Here is a 21,609-nt window from a genome sequence, read left to right as displayed (position 1 = left end):
GTGTGCATGAATGGTTGTCTGTCTCTCTGGCTGTTTCCGAAACGGCCTGCTACATACTACTTACTAATGTAGTAGGCAGTAGGTACTCCCCTACTACATACTGCATTTGAATTTAGTATGTAGTATGACTGTTCTGTCCGATCTGTCATGCAGCATGCTGAGCCAGACTTCGCTGGATTTCCGGTTTCGGAAAGCGGAAGTAAACAACGGCGAAGCCGATAAATAAAAAGCTTATTTAGCATCCATTTATGATTTAAAAAGTTAGGAAGTGGTTTATATGGAATTTGATAACTTTCACAGCACCCAAAAACGGATTTCCTCCCGTCAAAAAATGAGGAAAAAGAAAAAGCAGAACGAGCCCTGTGCATTATGGGAAACAGTACGCGAGGCAGACTGGTCCGATGCATACTGAGATATTTTCCCGAATCAGTAGACATCCGGGGAGTTTTGGCATACTGCAGATTTTGCTCTTGTTCACATACTACTTACTACATACTGAATTTTGGACATATCAGTACGTACTGCTAGTATAGTAGGCGATTTCGGAAACAGCCTCTGTGTTAGCCCTGTGATAGGCTGGCGACCTGTCCAGGGTGTACCCTGCCTTCCGCCCGAAGCCAGCTGGGATAGGCTCCAGCCCCCCGTGACCCCTAACGGGATAAGCGGTCAAGATAATGGATGGATATATTCTGGAGAAGATCATTAATAACCACAAATGATGCATTTAAAAAAACTGTTTCCTTGGGTTCAACTACATATCTTCTTCAAGCATCTAAATGCGACCTTAAACTAACCTTGACCTTAAAGTGTCAGAGGTCGGACAACATTTCATACTTAAACATATTAAGAATGTCATGAAGAGTATTAGGAAATAACTTTATTACCAAATTAAAACATGACCCTGCTTTAAAACTAGACATGTATCCATCAAAGGGTAGCTTTACTAACAGAGTAATACGTGTATAAAAATCAGAACTCTTTCTTAAATATAGTATGTTTTTCTATACAGTAGTATACCAGGTTTTACAGTTAGTACATGATAAATAAATGTTTAAATGTGTTGTGTAATCTGGAGATGATAAGAGACACGATGATTCATTTTTTAAATAATATTTTAATTGATTTTGTGGGTGTGGAGCCAAGTCTTTAGGCAAAGGTTTTCATCACAAGCAAACATAATAATTTGTTGTTGTTTTTTTATTTTTTATTCTGACTATTTTTGAGTAATTCGGTTTTAAATTCTGCTTAGACTCATTTCCCAGGGTGTCATTTATGCAGAGAGATGCTTCCTTTAGAGGAAACATGTCGTTTGTTTTCTCCATGTCAGTCTGCCGTTTGAGTTATCGCCTCATTCCTGCTCTGTGTGTACCTCCTCCCTCTCTCCGCTCTCTCCTCAAGTGTTTGTCTGGGTCAAAGTTCAACCTCCAGCTTTGCTTCTCCTCATTCTTCCCCCCGCCTCTGCAAACATTGCCGATTGCTGCCCTCTGCTGTCCGACAGTAACCTCGAATAACTTCACCACAACAACAGCCTCACTTCACCTGTTGAAACACCTTCAAGCCAAACCTCAGACGTCACATTTTCTGCCTTTTCTTCCTGCCTGTAGACTGAAACTATCATGTGCACATGGCGTGTGCATTGACATGCATCAGATTATACACCCAAGGAGTTTGCTGATCACTGTGATAATCCCGTCTCTGATTCCCCAGTGCCTGAGGTATGAAGGAGTGTCTCACAGAGGAAGATTGTGGCTGTAATCTGTGCAGATTACATATTTGCCAAAATAATAAATAACCAGGTCACAGATTTGAGTGATTTTCACTTCTTCTGTGGTTCATTAAAGCTCCTGTTGGCATTCTCTGAGTGGCTTCTTTTGCCGTGCTGCCTGTCCTCTATTAGGCCAGATGGCTTCCTCTGTCAATCCCCACTCACAATCAAGATTAAGATTACACCACACACACACACACACATACACAGAAACACATGTACTCGAAAAACGCCGCGTACACAGTAATTAATGTTCACTTGCATGCAGATGATATAACGTAGAATCTGTTCGGCCGGTTTGAAACCGAGGCTTAAGTTATTAAAGGCGGCCATCGATCTCAGCAGCCCGAGGTTGGAGGAGTGGCACGGATTAAAGTATTTTTATACCACAAAGCCACGTATCCACGGCGCTCATCTGAAAGCGAGAGGTGAGAGGGAGAAGCGAGGCAGAGAAGGGTGTAAGGAGGGGGGAGGATCGAGCGGGAGAAAGCTGCAGTCACCAGGATCCTGTCTCAGTTCGTAGTCGCTGACGACACGTCCAACTTTTCCATCCTGTGGGGCCTTTGCTTCTTCTTCTTCTACTTCTTCTTCTTCTTCTTCTTCTTCTTCTTGGAGGCCTCCGGGCCACACAGCATGAACCAAGCACCATGGGATTTCTGGAGAACTACCAGGAGATCGACCCAGTCACTTTGAACCTTTGCATCCTTATCGCCAGCTACGTTATCTTGCTCCTGGTCTTCCTGATATCGTGTATCATGTATGACTGCCGGGGCAAAGATCCGACGAAGGAGTACGCCCCAGACCCACAGCCGCCGGCTCAGTCCCCCATCAGGCTGGTGGTGATGCAGAGCTCTCCGGCTCCGTCGGCACGGTGGGACACGGCGAACATGATCACGACCTACCACGAGCCAACACACTCGGACTTCAGGGAGAAGAAGAGCACGATGGTCTAAACGAGACAAATCGGACTCACATTTTGTAAATATTTGACTTGTTTTGTACTTTTTGGACCTCTTTATTCTTTATTTTTTTCTCTGGAACAATGCTTGGATGTGACCTACAGAGGACCGGACTTAAACGGTAAGGGATAAGGTCATGCCTTGATGTCTGTAAAGGTTCATTCCAGGTATTTTAAATTTGGATCCCCTCTTTCAAAAAGTTGGAGGATTGAGTAACTATAAGGTAAAACAAAAGCTTGTGAAATTGCTTTTGGAGGAATTTGAACTTTAAAAAAAAGAAAACAGGCTGCAATGTTACTTTTTGGGGCAAATGTGATTGATTGAAGTTCTTCTCGAGGTGAGTTTCCTGCTTCTGTGTGTCAACATTAAAAAAAGATGCCCAAAGAAAAAAGTACTATTTTTTTCCAGATAATATAATCAGTTCTAAACCAGAAACAGCTCCTAAATTGCTCTCATCAATAGCACCAAACCCCATTCACAAAATCACTCATTTTACTCTCACAGAATGTGGGAGTTGTCAGTCTGCCTGTGCCTTGATTTGCTGGTTTATTAAGGGTTACCATGTGCAACACAAATAATTTTCAATATCTGACAGAGCCGATGCAAAACACAGAGTCACACAATGACATAAAAACACTAAGCTATTCAGGCAAACATAGACCAGCAACTCCCATAATCAACCAGGTAAAATTAGTGTTTTTGTCAATGGGGTTTGGTGCCTTTGAAGGGAAAGATGTTTCGGCTGTTTATAACCAACAAAAAGGATCCGATCTTAATAGAGATGGTCTACTTTTTGAAGGATAATTTTTTGTAATGTGGTTAGACTCTGAAAAATTATTTGCAAAACAAAGGTCTAGAGCATTAGCCCATTTTACTAATAAGCTCAGGAAAGAAACTTGTGCATTTCCAAGTGTTTGTATTTTTGACCCCATTCACAAAATCACTCATCTTACTCTTGCAGAATGTGGGAGTTGTCAGTCCGCCTGTGCTTTGATTTGCTGGTTTATTCAGGGTTTACCATGTGCAACACAAATCATTTCTAGTATCTGACAGAGCCGATTCAAAACACGTCACACAATGACATATAAGCTATTCAGGTGAACGTAGAACAGCAACTCCCATAATCAACAAGGTCAAATTTGTGTTTTTGTCAATGGGGTTTGGTGCCTTTGAAGAGAAATATTTTAAGGCTGTTTATAACCAAGAAAAATGGCCTCATCTTAACAGAGAAGGTCTTCTTTTTGAATGATCATTTTTGTGTGCATTTCCAAGTGTTTGTATTTTTGACCCCATTCACAAAATCACTCATTTAACTCTTGCAAAATGTGGGAGTTGTCAGTCTGCCTGTGCCTTGATTTGCTGGTTTATTCAGGGGTTACCATGTGCAACACAAATCATTTTTAAATTATCTAACAGAGCCGATGCAAAACACAAAGTCACACAAAGACATATAAATTATTCAGGTGAATGTAGACCAGCAACTCCAATAATCAACAAGGTTAAATTAGTGTTTTTATCAATGGAGTTTGGTGCCTTTGAAGAGAAATATTTTAAGGAAGTTTATAACCAAGAACAATGGCCTCATCTTAACACAGATGGTCTACTTTTTGAATGATCATTTTTTTGTGCATTTCCATGTGTTTGTAACCTTGAACCCATTCACAAAATCACTCATTTTACTCTTGCAGAATGTGGGAGTTGTCAGTCTGCCTGTGCCTTGACATGCTAGTTTATTCAGGGATGCCATGTGCAACACAAATCATTTGTTAGTATCTGACAGAGCCGATGCAAGTCACACAATGACATAGAAACACTAACCTATTGAGGCAAATGTAGAACAGCAACTCCCATAATCAGCAAGGTAAAATGAGTGTTTTTGTGAATGGGGTTTGGTGCCTTTGAAGCGAGAGATGTTGAGGCGGTGTATAACCAACAAAAAGGATCTCATCTTAACAGAGAAGGTCTACTTTTTGAAGGATCATTTTTGTGTCAGACACTGAAAAATGAGGCAAAACAAAAGAGCAGCTTTGGGCGCACTCAGATCAAGAGCATCAGTCCATTTCACAAATCAAAGCTCAAGAAAGAAACTTGTTCAATTCTAAGTGTTTGTATCCTTAACTCCATTCACAAAATCATTAATTTTACCCTCGCTGAATGTGGGAGTTGTCAGTCTGCCTGTGCCCTTGATTTGCTAATTTATTTGGGGTTACCATGTTCAACACAAATAATTTCTAATATCTGACCGAGCCGATTCAAAACACAAAGTCACACAATGACATAAAAACACTAAGCTATTCAGGCGAACGTAGACCAGCACCTTCTATAATCAACAAGGTCAAATTTGTGTTTTTGTCAATGGGGTTTGGTGCCTTTGAAGAGGAAGATTTTGAGGCTGTTTATAACCAAGAAAAATGGCCTCATCTTAACAGAGAAGGTCTACTTTTTGAAGAATCATTTTTATGTCAGACACTGAAAAATTAGAGGCAAAAAACAGAGCCGATTCAAAACACAAAGTCACACAATAACATCAAAACACTGAGGTATTCAGGCAAACATAGACCAGCAACTCCCATAATCAACAAGGTAAAATGAGTGTTTTTGTGAATGGGGTTTGGTGCCTTTGAAGAGGAAGATATTAAGGCTATTTAAAATCAAGAAAAGGGATCTGACCTTAACAGAGAAGGTCTACTTTTTGATCATTTTTAGGCTGATCTTCATTTTTGTGTCAGACACTGAAAAATGAGGCAAAACAAAATAACAGTTTTGGGCGCACTCAGATCAAGAGCATCTGTCCATTTCACAAATAAGCTCAAGAAAGAAACTTGTTCATTTCCAAGCATTTGTATCTTTGACCCCAAAACCTTTATAAATATAGGGCCCAGGAATAAAAAATACATGGAAGTGCCCTTTAAGTGCTGTGTGTATGCAGGTGAAATCCCTCTTTATCTCAAGGATCCCATACCAAAGCTTTCAGTCTGCCACAGAGAGGAAATGTCAGGACTGATAAAGCACAAGGACTAAAGAGGGCATCTCTGTTGTGTTGCACTGACAGACAGAGTGTGGGTGAGGTTTAGGATTAAGGTTAGGTTGAGGGAAAACACAGAGGAGTAGTAAGGAAGAGTGAAAGCCTGAATATCTCAACACTCCCACACCTTTTATTCCTCCTCTCCAACATAAAGATAACACTATTACCTCCACACCTTAAATACTTCACTGAAATCAAAGCTTGATTGGCTGCGTTTCAAGGATTATGGTTCAACATTTGGTTAAGTCTGGACGGACAGTAACCTCTTATATAACCCCAGGATCCCAGGTGAGCATGGGTGTGGTTGTCAAAGCAGCGTGGAGTGGGTGAAAGCTCCTGACCTACAAAGTCTACGTCCTTATTTTGAGACGTCTTAAGTCACCTCACCATGCCAACAGGAAGGTTGTTTAACCCTTTGATTAATTCGGCGACGGCTTAAACTTTGTTGTCAATCTGGAGCAGTTTTCCAGGAAGGTTGTGAAGTTAAAGACGTGAATCAGCCTGGGAGCTTTTTCTTTGTCTTTCATAACTCTCAGAAGAAGGAGGAGATAGGGCGTTTAAACTCTGTGGAAACCTGCAAACACAGGAACAAAGCACAAGATATCTGTGTTTGACAAGTGGAGTTGGGATAGAGTTTCATTTGAACTCTCTCAGTTCAGTACAAGCATCAAGTCTGAGAACTTACACCAGTTTCTCCTCACATGCCCTTCTCTGCCTTTGTCCTCCTTCTGGCCTTAGCAGAGGTCACTCATTGTGAAGGATCTTTTTTGCGTGCGTGCATCATGATGTAATCTGAGTCCGACTGATTAGCCTGTCAGAGCACTCAGAGGGTGTCAAACCAAAGCAGGGGCCTTTTTTTTCAAGGTGAAGATACCTGAAGGAGAAGGTCAAATCTGACACATGGTGCGTGGAGACCGAGCGGCAACCTCCGGTCTCCAACTATGAAGCCCATGCTGAAGTGTTATAAACTGCAATTCATAGAGAATCCACTTGAGGCTGGCTGCAGAAACACAGGAAACCACATACACACCAATTCAAAACAGATGATCTTTGCAGCATTAATAAACATGTTTACAGCCTGGTTCAAAAACCGGCTTGGGTCTACGTAGCTAATTTCTCTATCGGCACACACTGTACGGGGGGTGAGTTTTTTCAGAACGCGGTCATTTCAAAGATATTAAAGGTGACATATCATGCAAAATGGACTTTTTAATGGTTCTCTACCTGAAATATGATTCCCTGGCATGTCTACAAACCCCCCCGAAAATGAAAAAAATCCATTCTGCCCCTGTTCTGATTTCTCGGAGCTTGTTCAGCCCATAGACTGTATAAAATACAACTCAACCCCTCCTCTGTTTTTCATTCCCTGCACACATGTGTGCTAACAAGGAGCTTAGGAGGGAGGCATGCTAGTTGTAGGCTGTCTTAATAAACACAAAGGTCGGTTTTACTCCCCACGTCTGCAGATTTGAAGATCTAGTGGATGATTTTTATTTGTCATGGATAAGTGCTAGCGCTAGTTAGCATAGCCACATAGCTACATGTTCATAGCTGTAGCTGTGTACCAAGACACACGTCTACATACTGACAAATAAAACAACAAGTAACACAGAATCTGTGACCAATGGTTCAGAAAAGGTCCTGCTGCCTTTCTGGCAGAGGTCGGTTTGACTCCCCACGTCCGCAGATTTGAAGATCTAGTGGATGATTTTTATTTGTCATGGATAAGAGCCAGCGCTAATTAGCATAGCCACATAGCTACATGTTCATAGCTGTAGCTGTGTACCAAGACACACGTCGACATACTGACAAATAAAACAACAAGAAACACTAAATCTGTGACCAATCCTTCAGAAAGGTCCTGCTACAGGCGCCTCTCCGTCAGGATCAGATTCTGGATCAGATTCAGAGGGTTGAAGTAACGCGGGTCTGTGAGCAGCCGTGTATATTCAGCCAACATGTAAACATTAGATCAACGTGCTGGACAGCCGAAGCCACATCCACTTCCTGAGGGGGCGTGGTCAGAGAGAAAACAGAGTGTTCTGAGGAGGACTGAAGAAGAGGGTTTTTCAGGCAGACCAAAATCTGATTTCAAAGTGTTTTTTGAGCATAAACTTTAAAGACATGTTTTGGGGACCTCTTAGACCAATATATATTAATGAAAAAAGCGTGATATGTCACCTTTAAGATTACAGGTCTTCCAATTAGAGGCACAGCTGATTTGATTGACAGGCGGGAACACTGCAGCTGTCGGCTAGGAGGCTCAAAGCCCGCCTCTTTACGTCACACTAGCTCCACAGAAGTTATGTTGAGTTCAACATTTCCAATATGGCTGCCACCAACGATTGACCTCAAAACAGGTCTTCAAAAACAGATGGGTGACGTCACGGATACTACGCCCATTATTCATACAGTGTAGGGGCGTGGCTGATTTGACTGACAAGGTGATTGGTGTTTGTTTCTATATTAGCCAGAAGTTAGTTGAAGTCTCCCATGTTTTATAGAGTGTGTAGGTTTACTCAGAGTCATGGAGAAGAGACAATAAGCATCAATCAATCAATCAATCTTTATTTGTATAGCACCAAATCACAACAAACTTTATCTCAAGACGCTTTTACAAACAGAGCAGGGCTAGACCGTACTCTATGTTATATTGTTAACAGAGACCCAACACCAAGACAGGGTAAGACTCAGTCTGATCTCATCTTAATCCACCACCTCACAGTATTTAGTAAGTTACAGTAGTGAGGAAAAACTTCCTTTAACAGGCAGAAACCTCGAGCAGAACCAGACTCATGTTAACTCAACTCAACTTTATTTATAAAGCACCTTTAATACATAAAAAAACATGTAGCCTAAAGTGCTTCACAGAATAACAGAGAGACAGAAAACAACAGCAAAGGTAAAATTAAAAAAGGTAGGATTGTAAATAAAATACTTAAAAATATAAGAAATTCAATACTGTAAAGTGAATGAATTAATAAATATAAGTAAGAGTGGAAAGAAAAGTTATTTGCAAATAGATAAATAAATATTTTTTACAAATAAGATAAATAAGTGTTAAAGCAATGATTAAAATAATAATACAAATAATTTAAAAAAAATGCAGTCCAGGGCTTAAAATAAACTGCTCCAAATTAAAAGCTAGATTAAAAAGGTAAGCCTTAAGTTTACTTTTAAAAATGTTAGACACACATCTGCTGAGACCTTGTTGTGGTTGAAAAGAGGGAGGAATGATGGACTCTCTTTCTCTTTCTCTCTTTCTTCAGTGATGAGTAAAGACAAAGACGTGTTATCTGAATACATAGTAAGCATCTCTTTCCATTGCAGGTCATTCTAACTTCCTCTGGAGATGATGTTTGCCAAATTCATGTTGATCAAAGCTGTAAAACTGATCTCATGTTGTGATCAGAATACTTTAAGTGTTAAATCTGATCTTGTAGATTTGTCCAATACCCTGTTTATCTGTGTACTTGAAGCACTTACACATTGCATATACTCATTTAATCTAGTTTGTCTTTGGATTTATACCAGCTTTGGAGATTTTGCAGTATGCATTTTGTATCTCTGACTTTGTGGTCTCATGTGTAAGGATGACTTAGTGATGTTTTTAGCTGATCTGCCTATACAAATATACACTACCAGTCAGAAGTTTGGACACACCTTCTCATTCAAGGGTTTGTATTTATTTCAATACTGAAGACATCAAAACTATGAAAGAACATATATGGAATTATTTAATTCACACAAAAAAAGTGTTAAACAAAGCAGAATATGTTTTATATTTCAGATTCTGTAAAGTACCCCCCTTTTTCCTTCATGACAGCTTTTACACACTCTTGGTATTCTCTCAGTCTGCTTCATGAAGTGGTCTCCTGGACTGGTTTCTAATGAACATGAGCTACTGCTAAGAGTTCATTTGTAGAATGACTTGCCTTCTTAATGTGTTTGAGACCATCAGTTGTGTTGTTCAGAGGTAGGGTTAGCACACAATGAATAGCCCTATTTGACCTCTGTTGTTATCCAGATTATGACAAAACCAGATTATTTCATAGTGTTGATGTCTTCAGGATTAATCTACAATGTTGAAAATAATTCTAATAATTAAAAGCCATTGACTGAGAAGGTGTGTCCAAACTTTTAGTGGTAGTGTATGACTTAGACAATATAATCGACCTGGAAATAGAGTGACCACAAGGGAGACTGAATCAGTTCTTTGCTGGTTTACAAAAGCCGCCATGTGTCTTAAGACGTGGTTATTCAATAGACCGCAGCTCCAATCTTTGCTGCCAACACTCAACAGAAATAGATCTGGTTCAGTGAACAGCAACAGAAACTTGGATGAAGCTCGATGTAATCCTGCTGCTTCTGAGAAATGTGCAGTGAATTGGTGCAATTCATAAAAGAGGGCAGCGGTATTCTGTGAAGTATCTGTGAAGATTAGCGCAAAAGGTGATAAATGTTTTATGTAATTTAAACAAACAACAACTGATTCGCTTTGTTGGCTGGAACTGTAAGGAGAGACTTGGATTGTATCTGCGTCATAAAAATAACAACTCCTCTGCTTCCCTTTTAATGACTGACCAAAGAACTGTCGCCGTAAAATATGAACTGGCAGAAAAACTATTAAAACAGAAAAAACAAAGTAAAGAAAAAATAAATAAACACCACTTTTAAATTCTTTCTGTTGCATTTAAAGTGTTCTGACTTTAGTTGCACTTTCTGTTGAACCCATTTTAAAAAACAGGACGCCTTTCTCAGTCAGTGTTTCACTTAACATTCCTTTATTTGCTGCGTAGGGTTCCTTATTATCCCCTGCCCACCCGGCCCGACCTGTATGGTAACTGTAGGAAATGCATTCTAGCGTGAAACAGTAAACCAATTACAGAGCTGTTTAACCCCTGCATCACGTGTGAACATAAAGCTCCTTTCATTCTAAAAAGCACCCCCACCTATACTGCATGTCTGTTACACTCAAACATCACATTTCATTCAGACAAACTCCAAAAGAAGAGTCTCCATACTTTAAAGTCTCTAAATCTTTACCTGTGGATGATTCTGGGTGTTTTCAGGATGATATGTTGGGGTATGTTGGACCTGAACAGCTGAAGTGCTCATCATGTGAGAATCAGTTTGAGTCAAACAGTATAAGCATGTCTGACCTCTGACCTCTGACCTCTGACCCCTGACCCCTGACTCTTCAGACTGATGAGATTATTTATTTTCAGACATTTTGGTTGCATGTGTGATTGCTCAGTGCAGAAATTTCATTAACTGCATCCCAAGACTAAAAATTACAATATGTTGAAAATCAAAAAAGCTTTCTTGAAAAATAAGGAAGCTGGAGAGGATCAAATGTGCAATCTTGACTGAGAAACCTCAGTTTTTGTGTGCCATATATATATATATTTTTTTAAATAATTAAAGTTAGACTTTTTGGGCATTTTGCCTTTATTGGGTAGGACAGCTGGAGAGAGACAGGAAGTGTTGAGAGTAGAGAGTCGGGGAAGACATGCAGCAAATAGTAGAGGTCTTGAGTCAAACCTGAGACCCCTGCGACCGGGACTGTAGCGTCTGTGTATGGGGCACGCATTTAGACCGCTAGGCCAACGACACCCTGTGTGCCATATCATACTGGAAATATTCAGTCTCTTGGCCCCCACCAGATCCTGTCCAGATTACACTTTTGGGTGGCTGACAAGTCCAGAGGATCTCCAACAGACTGAAAGATCTCCAGTAGGAGAAGCGTGCTGCAATTGCTCAAACAATGCAAATTCAAAAACACACACATACAAATTCTGAAACAAATGCAATGATGTTAACATCCATCCATCCATCCATCCATCTTCTTCCGCTTATCCGGGTCCGGGTCGCGGGGGCAGCGGTCTCAGCAGGGAAGCCCAGACACTCCTCTCCCCAGCCACTTCCACCAGCTCTTCTGGGAGGATACCGAGGCGCTCCCAGGCCAGCTGAGAGACATAGTCTCGCCAGCGTGTCCTGGGCCTTCCCCGTGGCCTCCTCCCAGTCGGACATGCCCGAAACACCTCCCCAGGGAGACGCCCGGGAGGCATCCTAACCAGATGCCCGAACCACCTCATCTGGCTCCTCTCGATCCGGAGAAGCAGCGGCTCTACTTTGAGCCTCTCCCGGATGTCTGAGCTCCTGACCCTCTCTTCTCTAAGGCTGAGCCCAGCCACCCTGCGGAGAAAGCTCATTTCGGCCGCTTGTATTCGCGACCTCGTTCTTTCGGTCACTACCCACAGCTCGTGACCATAGGTGAGGGTCGGAACGTAGATTGACCGGTAAATTGAGAGCTTTGCCTTCTGGCTCAGCTCTCTCTTCACCACGACAGACCGGTACAGCGCCCGCATCACTGCAGACGCCGCCCCGATCCGTCTGTCAATCTCCCGCTCCCTTTTCCCCTCACTCGTGAACAAGACCCCGAGATACTTGAACTCCTCCGCCTGGGGCAAAGACGGATGTTAACATGTGCTGCAAAAACTCCAAACAACTTATTTTGCAGCTAATGCACAATCAGTGCAAATTCAACTACACACAGATGGCCAGGGCAAGACAAAAGACACACTGAATTTATCTGTTAGACCATGTGATGATAGATGCAACCAGAGCAGAGCGCATCTGAAAATCAAGTCTACTAGTCTGTAACAAATACAACTTTATAAACATTAACAAAATCCAGAAACATCTACTGAGACTCTCTCTGATGGACAGAGAGCATTGCTGAAGTAACTGCTTCTCATTGTAGCTTTGGCCAATGGCAGATCTCAGGTAGCCGTACAGCTAGCAGAGCTAGTAGCTACCTGGAGTCAAGTACTAGCAGCCCAACAGAGCTCCACCCAGGTCTCATGAGGTGAGGAAAAATGATGCCTGACATATCCCTCACTCCTCTACCTTCCCCATGGTGTCAGAGTCCGAGTCAGGCTGACCTGGCTACAGTAAGTTTTAATGATACTTCCTGTTATCATATTACACAGCTTTCCTATCTGAACAATACATTCTGTGCCTGGGTTTCTTCTCTGTTCCCTCAACAAAAAAGCTGTTTCACTTCGGCCCTGTCCACACAAGAGTCAGTGTTTTTGAAAATGTAGTTTTGTCTCTGTGTTTTGACGTCATGTCTGAGGTTTTTGAAAACGGCGTTCAAGGTGAAGCTCTGCTTTGTCTGTAATCATGTGGACAGTGAATACAGTTTTGGAGAAATGCTGATGCCATTACCTCAACTTTGCACGGCAGTTGTTGTTGTTTATATGTACTGTGCATACGCCTAGATGGCAGGTCTCTAGGTTTGTTGATGTCTGCTTGGTACTAATTCCATGTTTAGACAGAAACCTGGCTTTACTTCAGCATTATACTGAGACTCAGGGTTGAATAAATACTATATAAATCAAACTAGTTATTAGAACACTTGTTGATACTTGTGGGATGGCTCCCCTCAGGAAGACTCTCACTCATAGACTGTATAAAATATGGACGTAGTATCCGTGAAGTCACCCATCTGTTCCTGAGAGCTGCTTCGAAGCCAATCGACGGAGGCAGCCATATTGGAAATGAGGAACTCGAGTAACTCAACCAGGCAGAGTGTGACTTAAAGGGGCGGAGTTTGAGCCTCCTAGCCAACAGCTATGTGTTCCCATCCGGGAGTCAAGTCAGTCATGTCTTTATTTGGGCAAAAACTTGTAATCTTAATATCTTCTGAACTTAGCTACTGTAGCCAAGACGTTTTCTGAACCAGGCTGTAAATATGTTTATTTCTGCTGCAAAGATCGTCTTTTTTTGAATCGGGGTCTATGTGGTTTCCGGTCTTTCTGCAGCCAGCCTCAAGCGGATTCTCGATGAACTGCAGTTTATTACACTTCTGCATGGGCCTCATCGTTTGAGACCAGAGGTTGCCGCTTGCTCTCACTACACACCTTCTTTAGTGTTTGACATGACAGACCGATTACACATTATCGCCACCTACTGGCCTGGCATGCTTGTATGAGTGTTTTCAAACGTTCCTGCATTGTTGTGTGAACAGAGAAATTTGTGATAACACATCAAGTGTGGACAATTTTCTTTGAAAACTGAGAAGGAACAAAAATCTGTTTTTGAATACCTTGGGATGTAACTTTATCGCCCCCTACAGGCCTGGAGCACTTCAGTTAAAAAAGTCTTGAGTTACAGTGTTCATCTTTTGCAGTTGTTTTCTGCTGTTGCACATTTTCTGTTAATGCAGTTACGTTGGCTTTTTGCAGCATGATTGTACACTTGCAGAGGTTTGACATTTTGGACTTTTGCATATGCTTTTGAATTTTCACTGTCAGAGCATTTGCAGCTTGTTTCACCTAATGAAGATTCAAGTCATTACCTTTGTCCTGGTTCTGAAATCACTGCGGTGTTATCAGATTTCTTGCTACATGCATTGTCCTTAGTAACAAAGATGATTGGAAACAAAGAAAATGCCAGTTATGCAGACTCTGAATAAAACCAACATTTATAAGACAGTCCAAACAAGCCCTATGTGCAAAAGCAAAAATGAAGGCCACACAGGACACCAAGATCCTAAAGAGAGCTTTATGTCACAGTGATGGAAGTGACATCTTTTTAAAGGAGCTGGATTTAATGGCTCTGTTAAGCATTGGATGAAACATCTTCACTTTTACACACAGACGTCAGAAATGGTTAAAAGGAAAGAAGCTGATATTTAGAAGCTGAGGCTTGATGATGAAGGAATTGGACACAGGTGTGCAGGGTGGAGGAGGATCAAAATCCTCATGATGAATGCAGGTGTGGTAAAGGACGTGATGCAATTACAGCTTGCAAATGGCTCCACTGTTAAGAAAGTTAAAATACAGAGTTGATCTCTTCTAGAATGAAAAGTTGTACATGATAAGAATAATTCATATAAAGCTTTTTTCATCCCACTGGTGTTTGAAGACCTCACACTCCTTCGGTGAATCCACACACAGCTGTTTCCACTTTTTATGTTGGACTAATTAGAGCCCCTCTGTGGATGCACCGGGCCTCAGTTGGACTGCAAAGGCATTAGATTTTCATCAGTTTCTCATTTCCTGTTAGACTTCAGCAACTTTGCATTAGAAGCTCAAGCTAACTTCAACCTGAGTAAAAATTTAAGTATGATGAGTTCCCTTAAAAAAACACACAAACTAATAGAACTGAGCATTTCTCTTTAAATAATAGTGAAGAAAGTAAAACCTTGAACCACTTTCTTTTAAGTGTGCATGATCTCAGGGCTTCCTGATGTCAAACTGACACATGCATAAGGGCTGGGTACCTATCTGCAGGCCTCCTTAAAAAATGTGCACACGGTGTATAGCAACATTTTAAAAAACAGTGGTTGTCCAGAGTCTGACTTCTTATCATGCAGTTATTTCCACACAGGAACCTGCAGGGATTAGAAGAGCAGCTTTGTTCAGTTTTATTCCTTCAATGTAATGTTATTGTTTCTTGTCCAATTCCTCCTTTTATATATTTTTCCTCCCTTGTGATCTCTAAACTCCCGAGCCATATACATACAAGATAAACCAAGGGTTAAGTGTTTCGGCTTAAGTGTGGAGATTTATTTAGATGAACACTAACCTGCCATTAAATGTCAGACGCTCCTACGCAGGTGTTTTCCATCATTCAATTAGACCGATAATCAGGAACAGGTATGAGGCAGGGAATAACCTGACCTCATGGTAGTCTCCCATTAGTCAAACGTTTATCTTCTACTTGGAGTTTTTCTTGCTGCTTTTTTTTTTTTTTTTTTAAAGATCTGTTTAATTGAATTTTTACACATTACATTTATTTATTTATTTATTTTTTATTTAACCTTTATTTAACCAGATAAGTCCCATTGAGGTCAAGACCTCATTTTCAAGGGCGACCTGGCCAAGAGGTCAGCAGCACACGTCAGAATAAATGGCACAACTCAACAACATGGAACATATATGCAGACAGTATGTAGAAGCAAACAATAATAATTTAAAAAGTGCAACTTATTTTCAAGTAAAGTGCAGATTGTGAATGTAAAACAGCATTTTAAAAACACAGGCACTGTTCTGGGGTCTGTCTTTCATTTAAGATAGACTTAAAGGTGTCCAGAGAGATGAGATCCGACAGATTCAAGTCCTTCTGGAGTTTATTCCAAGCAGTAGGAGCAGGAAAACTGAACGCTCTCTTACCGAACTCTGTCCGAACACGGGGAACACACATCCGCAAGGTGTCGCAGGAGCGCAAGGCATAGTGACTTCCTGATATCTGAAGATAAACACATAAATACATTGGGACCAAGCCAAGTAGACATTTGTAAATTAGATAAAGCCAATGTGTTTGCCTGCGCACACTCAGGGATGGCCAGTCGGCTCTGACGTAAAGCTCACAGTGGTGAGTGAGGCGTTTGCAACCCGTGACAAACCTCAGCGCGCAGTGATATACACTATTTAAAGACAACAAACATTTAGCCGAGGCTCCCAAGTACAAAACATCACCATAATCAATAAGAGGCAAGAATGTTACAGACACTAAAAGTTTCCTCGCTCTGAGGGAGAAACAGGATTTATTCCTGTACAGGAAACCTAGTTTCACCCTAAGTTTGGAGACCAGGTTGGATATATGAGTTTTAAATGAAAGCTCCCTATCGAGAATAAAACCCAAGTATTTGTAATTAGCGACAAGTTCTATGTGGTTCCCTTGTGAGGTTACGATTGAGGGGACGTTTCCTTTGGTCTCATTTGACGAAGAAAAAAGCATCAATTTGGTTTTGTCTGCATTCAGGACCAGTTTTAGTTTCAGCAGACGAGACTGAATAGTATCAAAGGCAGACTGTAAAAACTCAAAAGCTTGAGTAATTGATGACGAACAACAGTAAATAATGGTATCATCAGCATACAAGTGATACCAGGCATACACAAGATAAATGTAAACAATTAAAGCAAGTGATGTTTTTTTGTATAAGGAACACAATAAGTGAATGAACGAAAAAGCAACCAATAATAATAAATGATAATAAGTGAACCATCCTGTTATGTTGCGGGTCAAATTGACCCATTGTAAAGTTCAAAAATAAAAACGTAATTGTTAAAAGTATTTTTTCGCTATGAAACTTCTTCTGATTGGCTTAATTAGCATAATCAACATATACAATACAAAAAGGCTCATTTCACACATTTGCATTGCACATCTGAGAATTAAAGAACACCATTGAACTATATATTCATTTAATGTTGAGTTAATAATGAGATTTAAAAAATGTTTATTGGGATTTTTTGGGGTTTGGACACTTTTGGATAAATTAAATATGCACCGGGTCGAGTTGACCCAGGAACATTATTGGTGTCCCTTAGAAACGAACATAACAGGAGGGTTAAAATAAAATATAGTGAAACTACAATAAGATAAACAGGTTAATATTTGAAAAATGAATAAATGAAAAAAGGTAAAAAGGAAACAAAAAAAAAAGACTTGTGGCAGCAGAAACAGAATTCATAGTTTTTTTTGTTCGGCGGCTCAGCTAGTTGGGGTGTGGCGTCACATTTTGCGACCGTTAAAAGAAACCTGTTTCGCTTTCAGGAGTCACGTGACATTTGAAGTTACTGTTAACTCAGATTTAGGAGTTTGTTTTTTAAACTGTGGCACAGAAAACAATATAAATAATGTAGTTATGGGTTTAAAATTAATTATTTGATTAATAAAGCTTAAAAAGAAAATGTATTATCACAACAGGCATTATTTAAGACGTAAAACAATAACACCTGTGTCACTGTATTTGAAGATGGGAACATACTGAACCTCAGCAGCACTGGACATAAGGTTCTTCCTCACTGCTGTGGACTTCCTGAGTGTTTTAATATATAAGTTTATGCTCTACATATCAATAAACTTAAATTATGATTCAATTTTCATCTCAACCCTTCTACTATCCTTGGGGTCAATTGGACCCCATTCAATGTTTAAAGTCTCTAAATTAATGACATTATTATAGAACTTCATTCACAAAAACAGATATTTCTTTTTTATATTCATTTTTAATAAAGTTACATTTTTGAGATCCCTCTAATTATGAATGTGATTTTTGCTTAGTCAAAGCCTCCAAACTTCAGTTGATTGATAATACCAAAAGCTAGCAATAGAAAATGTGTTTTTTTGAAACATTTTTTATATTTTAAAAAAGTGAGTTAACTGTTTTTGCAAATTAACTCTTCCTATATATATAAAAAAATAATAAATAAAAATAAGTAGATAAATAAGAATTATTATTATAATGCCAAAAACAAATTGAGAAATAAAAAAAACACCACATGTGATAATCTACAACGAGAACAGAACATGTTCTTCTTTGAATATAGGAGTCGTGCTAAAGAAGGGATTCAAAGCTTCAAAGAAATAATTGATGGAAAAAGAAAACAAAGTAAAAAATCTGCAACCAGCTTTAATGAGGTGCGTCCTTGAACTGCAGAGTCTTTACAAGGTCAAAGACCATATTTTAAAAAATGTGTTTGTGGATCCGTGCAGAGTACGTTTTTTTTTGCAGCTTTTATTCTCATGGCTGTGCATACTCATTTATTTATATTATTTCTGAGGCTTTTTTCATACTTGTATAGTAGAGCTGAAGAAAGACAGGAAACGTGGGGAAGAGAGAGTGGGAAAGGACAATCACCAAACAGTCATAAACAGGGATTCAAACCCAAAACCAGAACTGTAGCCTTTGTACATGGGATGCCTGCTCCATCAGAGCTAAAGCAAGCTTCTATGTGTAACGTGATACATCTGCTTGCATGAAGTGAGAGTGCAGATCAAACACCAGAGAAACTCCATCCTCTCCCAAACAGCGGCTGCAGACAGACACAGACATGGATAGTTCTCTGCCAGGACAGAAAGACATCCTGACCTGCTTAAGGCTGCCAACCTGCAGCTCTGCAGGTCTGTATCGCATTAGAAGGCATCATAGGAGATCAAACAGACCAAAGCCAGAAGCAGAGATCGACCCTGTAAGGCCTCTGGCATTCTCCCATTGTGTGTGCTCCATGTATGTCACATGCAACACATGAACAATGCTTCTTTTTCTAGAACAACCCTGTACTCTTGCTCTGTTAGCGCTTCAGTGACCAAGATACCTTTCATTCAATCTAACATTTTCTGTATATTTCTGATGTACATGTGACCTATTTTTTTCTGAGCCAGCTTCTGTAATCCAAGAGAAAGTGCCTGTGAAACCATGTAAACGTTTGTAGGAGGGTTCGTTGGGTTTCGGTCTCATTGTGAGCTGCACTGACAGCAAACTGCGTGAACTTCATTAAGCCCCAGGATTGCACTTTGCTCTTACATAAAGGCTCTGTTATATCTGAGAGTCCCTGATCAAGTTACAGCGGCCTTATGTAACTGAGCTGTTACAGGGTGACACTGTTTGTGCTGTTCACTGTCTGCCTGTGTCACTTTGTCTACAGAAACATCAATCTTTGACCCTGACAGGCCAGATTTCTTGGTTTCCTGAAGCTCCTCTGGCAAAAACACCTGCTTCAACTTTCTTTTGAATCTTTCTGCTGACAGAAAAAACTTCTAAATGTTACATTTTTAAATAAATAGCAACTAGATTCAAGGTCAGTAAACAGTTAAACTGTTGACACAACCATTGTGGTTTATATTGCAACTTAGGAGGAACTGCTAACATTACATGCTGCTTAGAAAAAACAATCTGTGCAAACTATATACATTTTTAGCCTGGGGCTTAGACTTAAGCCTGTTTTTCAGTGCTTCATTTTCCTACTCCACTGCTTTTCAGTACAAAATGTGCTTTTTATTGAATTACTACAGAGCCCCTATAGTCCCTAAAGGTAAAATTTTATATTTTGAGTTCAGAAAAAAAAATTGTGCTCACAATATAATCAACTTATAGGAAAAAGTTAATCATCTTGAGCACACAATACATATATTTAGATATCTTTTGCAGAAAAATTAGTAATCTTGTGGTAACAGCTTTTTTTTAATATGCACAATATAATTATTTTGTTTTGAACATTGGGGCTTTGTAAATTATAATACCAAAATTGATCCTTATTTTTTTAATTTATAAAAGAAACCTCATTAAAATGCACTATTCAGTACCAAAAAACTGCACAGATTTACCTTTTTCTTACAAATGTTAGGTTTTTTAAGCTTCTCCTTAATATTTCAATGTTTTAAATATTAATATATAGAGATTTTTTTCATAAATCTACAAACAAAACAATAAAATAATTAATTAAAGAGGAAATAACACACCTTTATTTCAATCTGCATGTGTCAAACAACCTAAAGTGTTGTATTTTTTATGGTTTGACTAAATGGAAGCTGCATTAAAAACATAAAAACCACCACCCCAGAAGGTTATCTTTAAACTAAACCATTAATTTGTTGCTGCTTTACTAATATCTATTAAAACCTTTTTTATGATGTCTTGATTTAAAAAAATTTTTTAAAAAAAAACCTCTTAATTGGTTATTTTCCTTATCATTGCATGAGACAAATCTTTTAATAACTAATTGATTTCCCTTTGTTTGATTTTAAGTGATTAATTAACTTTGATTATTGTAATTTCCTCACAGTCCATGTGATCATTAACGAATTGGGCCACTGTAAAAAATAAATAATCATAAGGTCAAATTTTAAAAAAATTATTATTCTGAGAAAAAAAATCAGAATTCTGAGATTAAAGTCAGAATTCCGAAATTGAAGTCAGAATTGTGACATTTTTCTCAAAAAAACAATAATTTAAAATAATTGGACCTTCATATCTTCTCTTTTTTTTTTTTTTAATATTCCAGCTTTAGATGCTAAATAATAGATTGAGAGTTTTTACACCAATCTGCTATCTTATTTTGACCCATTTTACCAAATAAATGAAATTCACCAAAGCACAGAATTAAAACTGTATGTGAAAAGTCTGAAAACTTCCAAATTATGAATATTTATCCTCAAATAAATTCCTGAAAAATAAGAAAATACTTTCCTAAACCCACAGCAAGGAGAATTAAATGGAATGAACTCAATTATTCAAACATTTTCCTTTATTTATAGTTTTTATTAATTTATTTACACCCACCAACCTGTTGTCTCTCCATAACTTCCTTTATCTTTAATATTTGCATGTCCACAATGTGAAGTCACGTTTCCTTACAACACGCCCCTTACCTTACATCTGATTGGCCCATCCGTCTCACATCTCACCTCCTATTGGCCGAGCTTGCTGTCACTCATAATCTCACCACTGTTTGGGGCGGTGTGGCAGCAGAAACAGAATTCAGAGTTTTTTTTGTTCGGCGGCTCAGCGGGGTGCTGCTCGTCACAAGCCCGGCGGTTTTGCTTTCGCTTGCGGGGGACTTTTTCCAGCTTGGCCTGCCTCTTCCTGGTGCTCATGGATATCTTTTATCAACCGACGAGGCAGTGAGCCAGTGTTTGATACAGAATGGTACTACGGAAACGGCTAAAAACAGTGCCTTTGTAGTGGGAGTGTTCATGCTACCGGTGCCTTGTAGCTGCAGTTAAAGTTAGCTTAGGTTAGCGGATGCTAGGCCCTTCTTTTTTCCTTTTTTTTTCAGTACAGTTTGTTTTATTCCTCCCTTCGTAAAGTTGTTTTGTTAGCCTTGCTTCCTGCTGTAAAAGAAGACAAACATGAAGAGGGTTAACAGCTTCCAGAGGTGGGTGAAGTCCGACTTATCTTTCTGTCAAATTAAAGCAAATATACTCATTTAAAGCACACATATTAACACGGTAACATCATTCAAAGTGTCTGTGTTAACGACTGTTAGCTAGTTGGGGTGTGGCGTCACATTTTGCGACCGTTAAAAGAAACCTGTTTCGCTTTCAGGAGTCACGTGACATTT

General features: G+C 39.6%; 1 protein-coding gene and 1 long non-coding RNA gene across 2 annotated transcripts in view; one reads left to right on the top strand and one right to left on the bottom strand.

Annotated features, from left to right (window-relative positions):
• Positions 1–14,048: 14,048 nt before the first annotated feature.
• On the bottom strand, positions 14,049–15,436 carry LOC117832881. The gene is made up of 3 exons (XR_004635275.1): positions 15,347–15,436; positions 14,672–14,780; positions 14,049–14,578 (listed from the first exon to the last, which is right to left on the bottom strand). It is a non-coding gene; the product is annotated as an uncharacterized LOC117832881 (long non-coding RNA).
• A 5,546-nt stretch (positions 15,437–20,982) lies between these two features.
• Positions 20,983–21,609, top strand: part of mmd (monocyte to macrophage differentiation-associated) — a 13,441-nt gene continuing 12,814 nt past the window's right edge. Inside the window, exon 1 of the mRNA XM_034711463.1 lies at positions 20,983–21,423. Coding sequence (XP_034567354.1) covers positions 21,398–21,423 — 26 coding nt within the window. The 5' untranslated portion in view covers positions 20,983–21,397. The remainder of the gene's footprint in view (positions 21,424–21,609) is intronic.

The sequence above is a fragment of the Notolabrus celidotus genome, chromosome 20, assembly GCF_009762535.1.
Source record: "Notolabrus celidotus isolate fNotCel1 chromosome 20, fNotCel1.pri, whole genome shotgun sequence".
Lineage (NCBI taxonomy): Eukaryota > Metazoa > Chordata > Actinopteri > Labriformes > Labridae > Notolabrus > Notolabrus celidotus.
The sequence above is the reverse complement of the archived record's forward strand: the minus strand, read 5'-3'. Positions and strand labels throughout refer to the sequence as shown.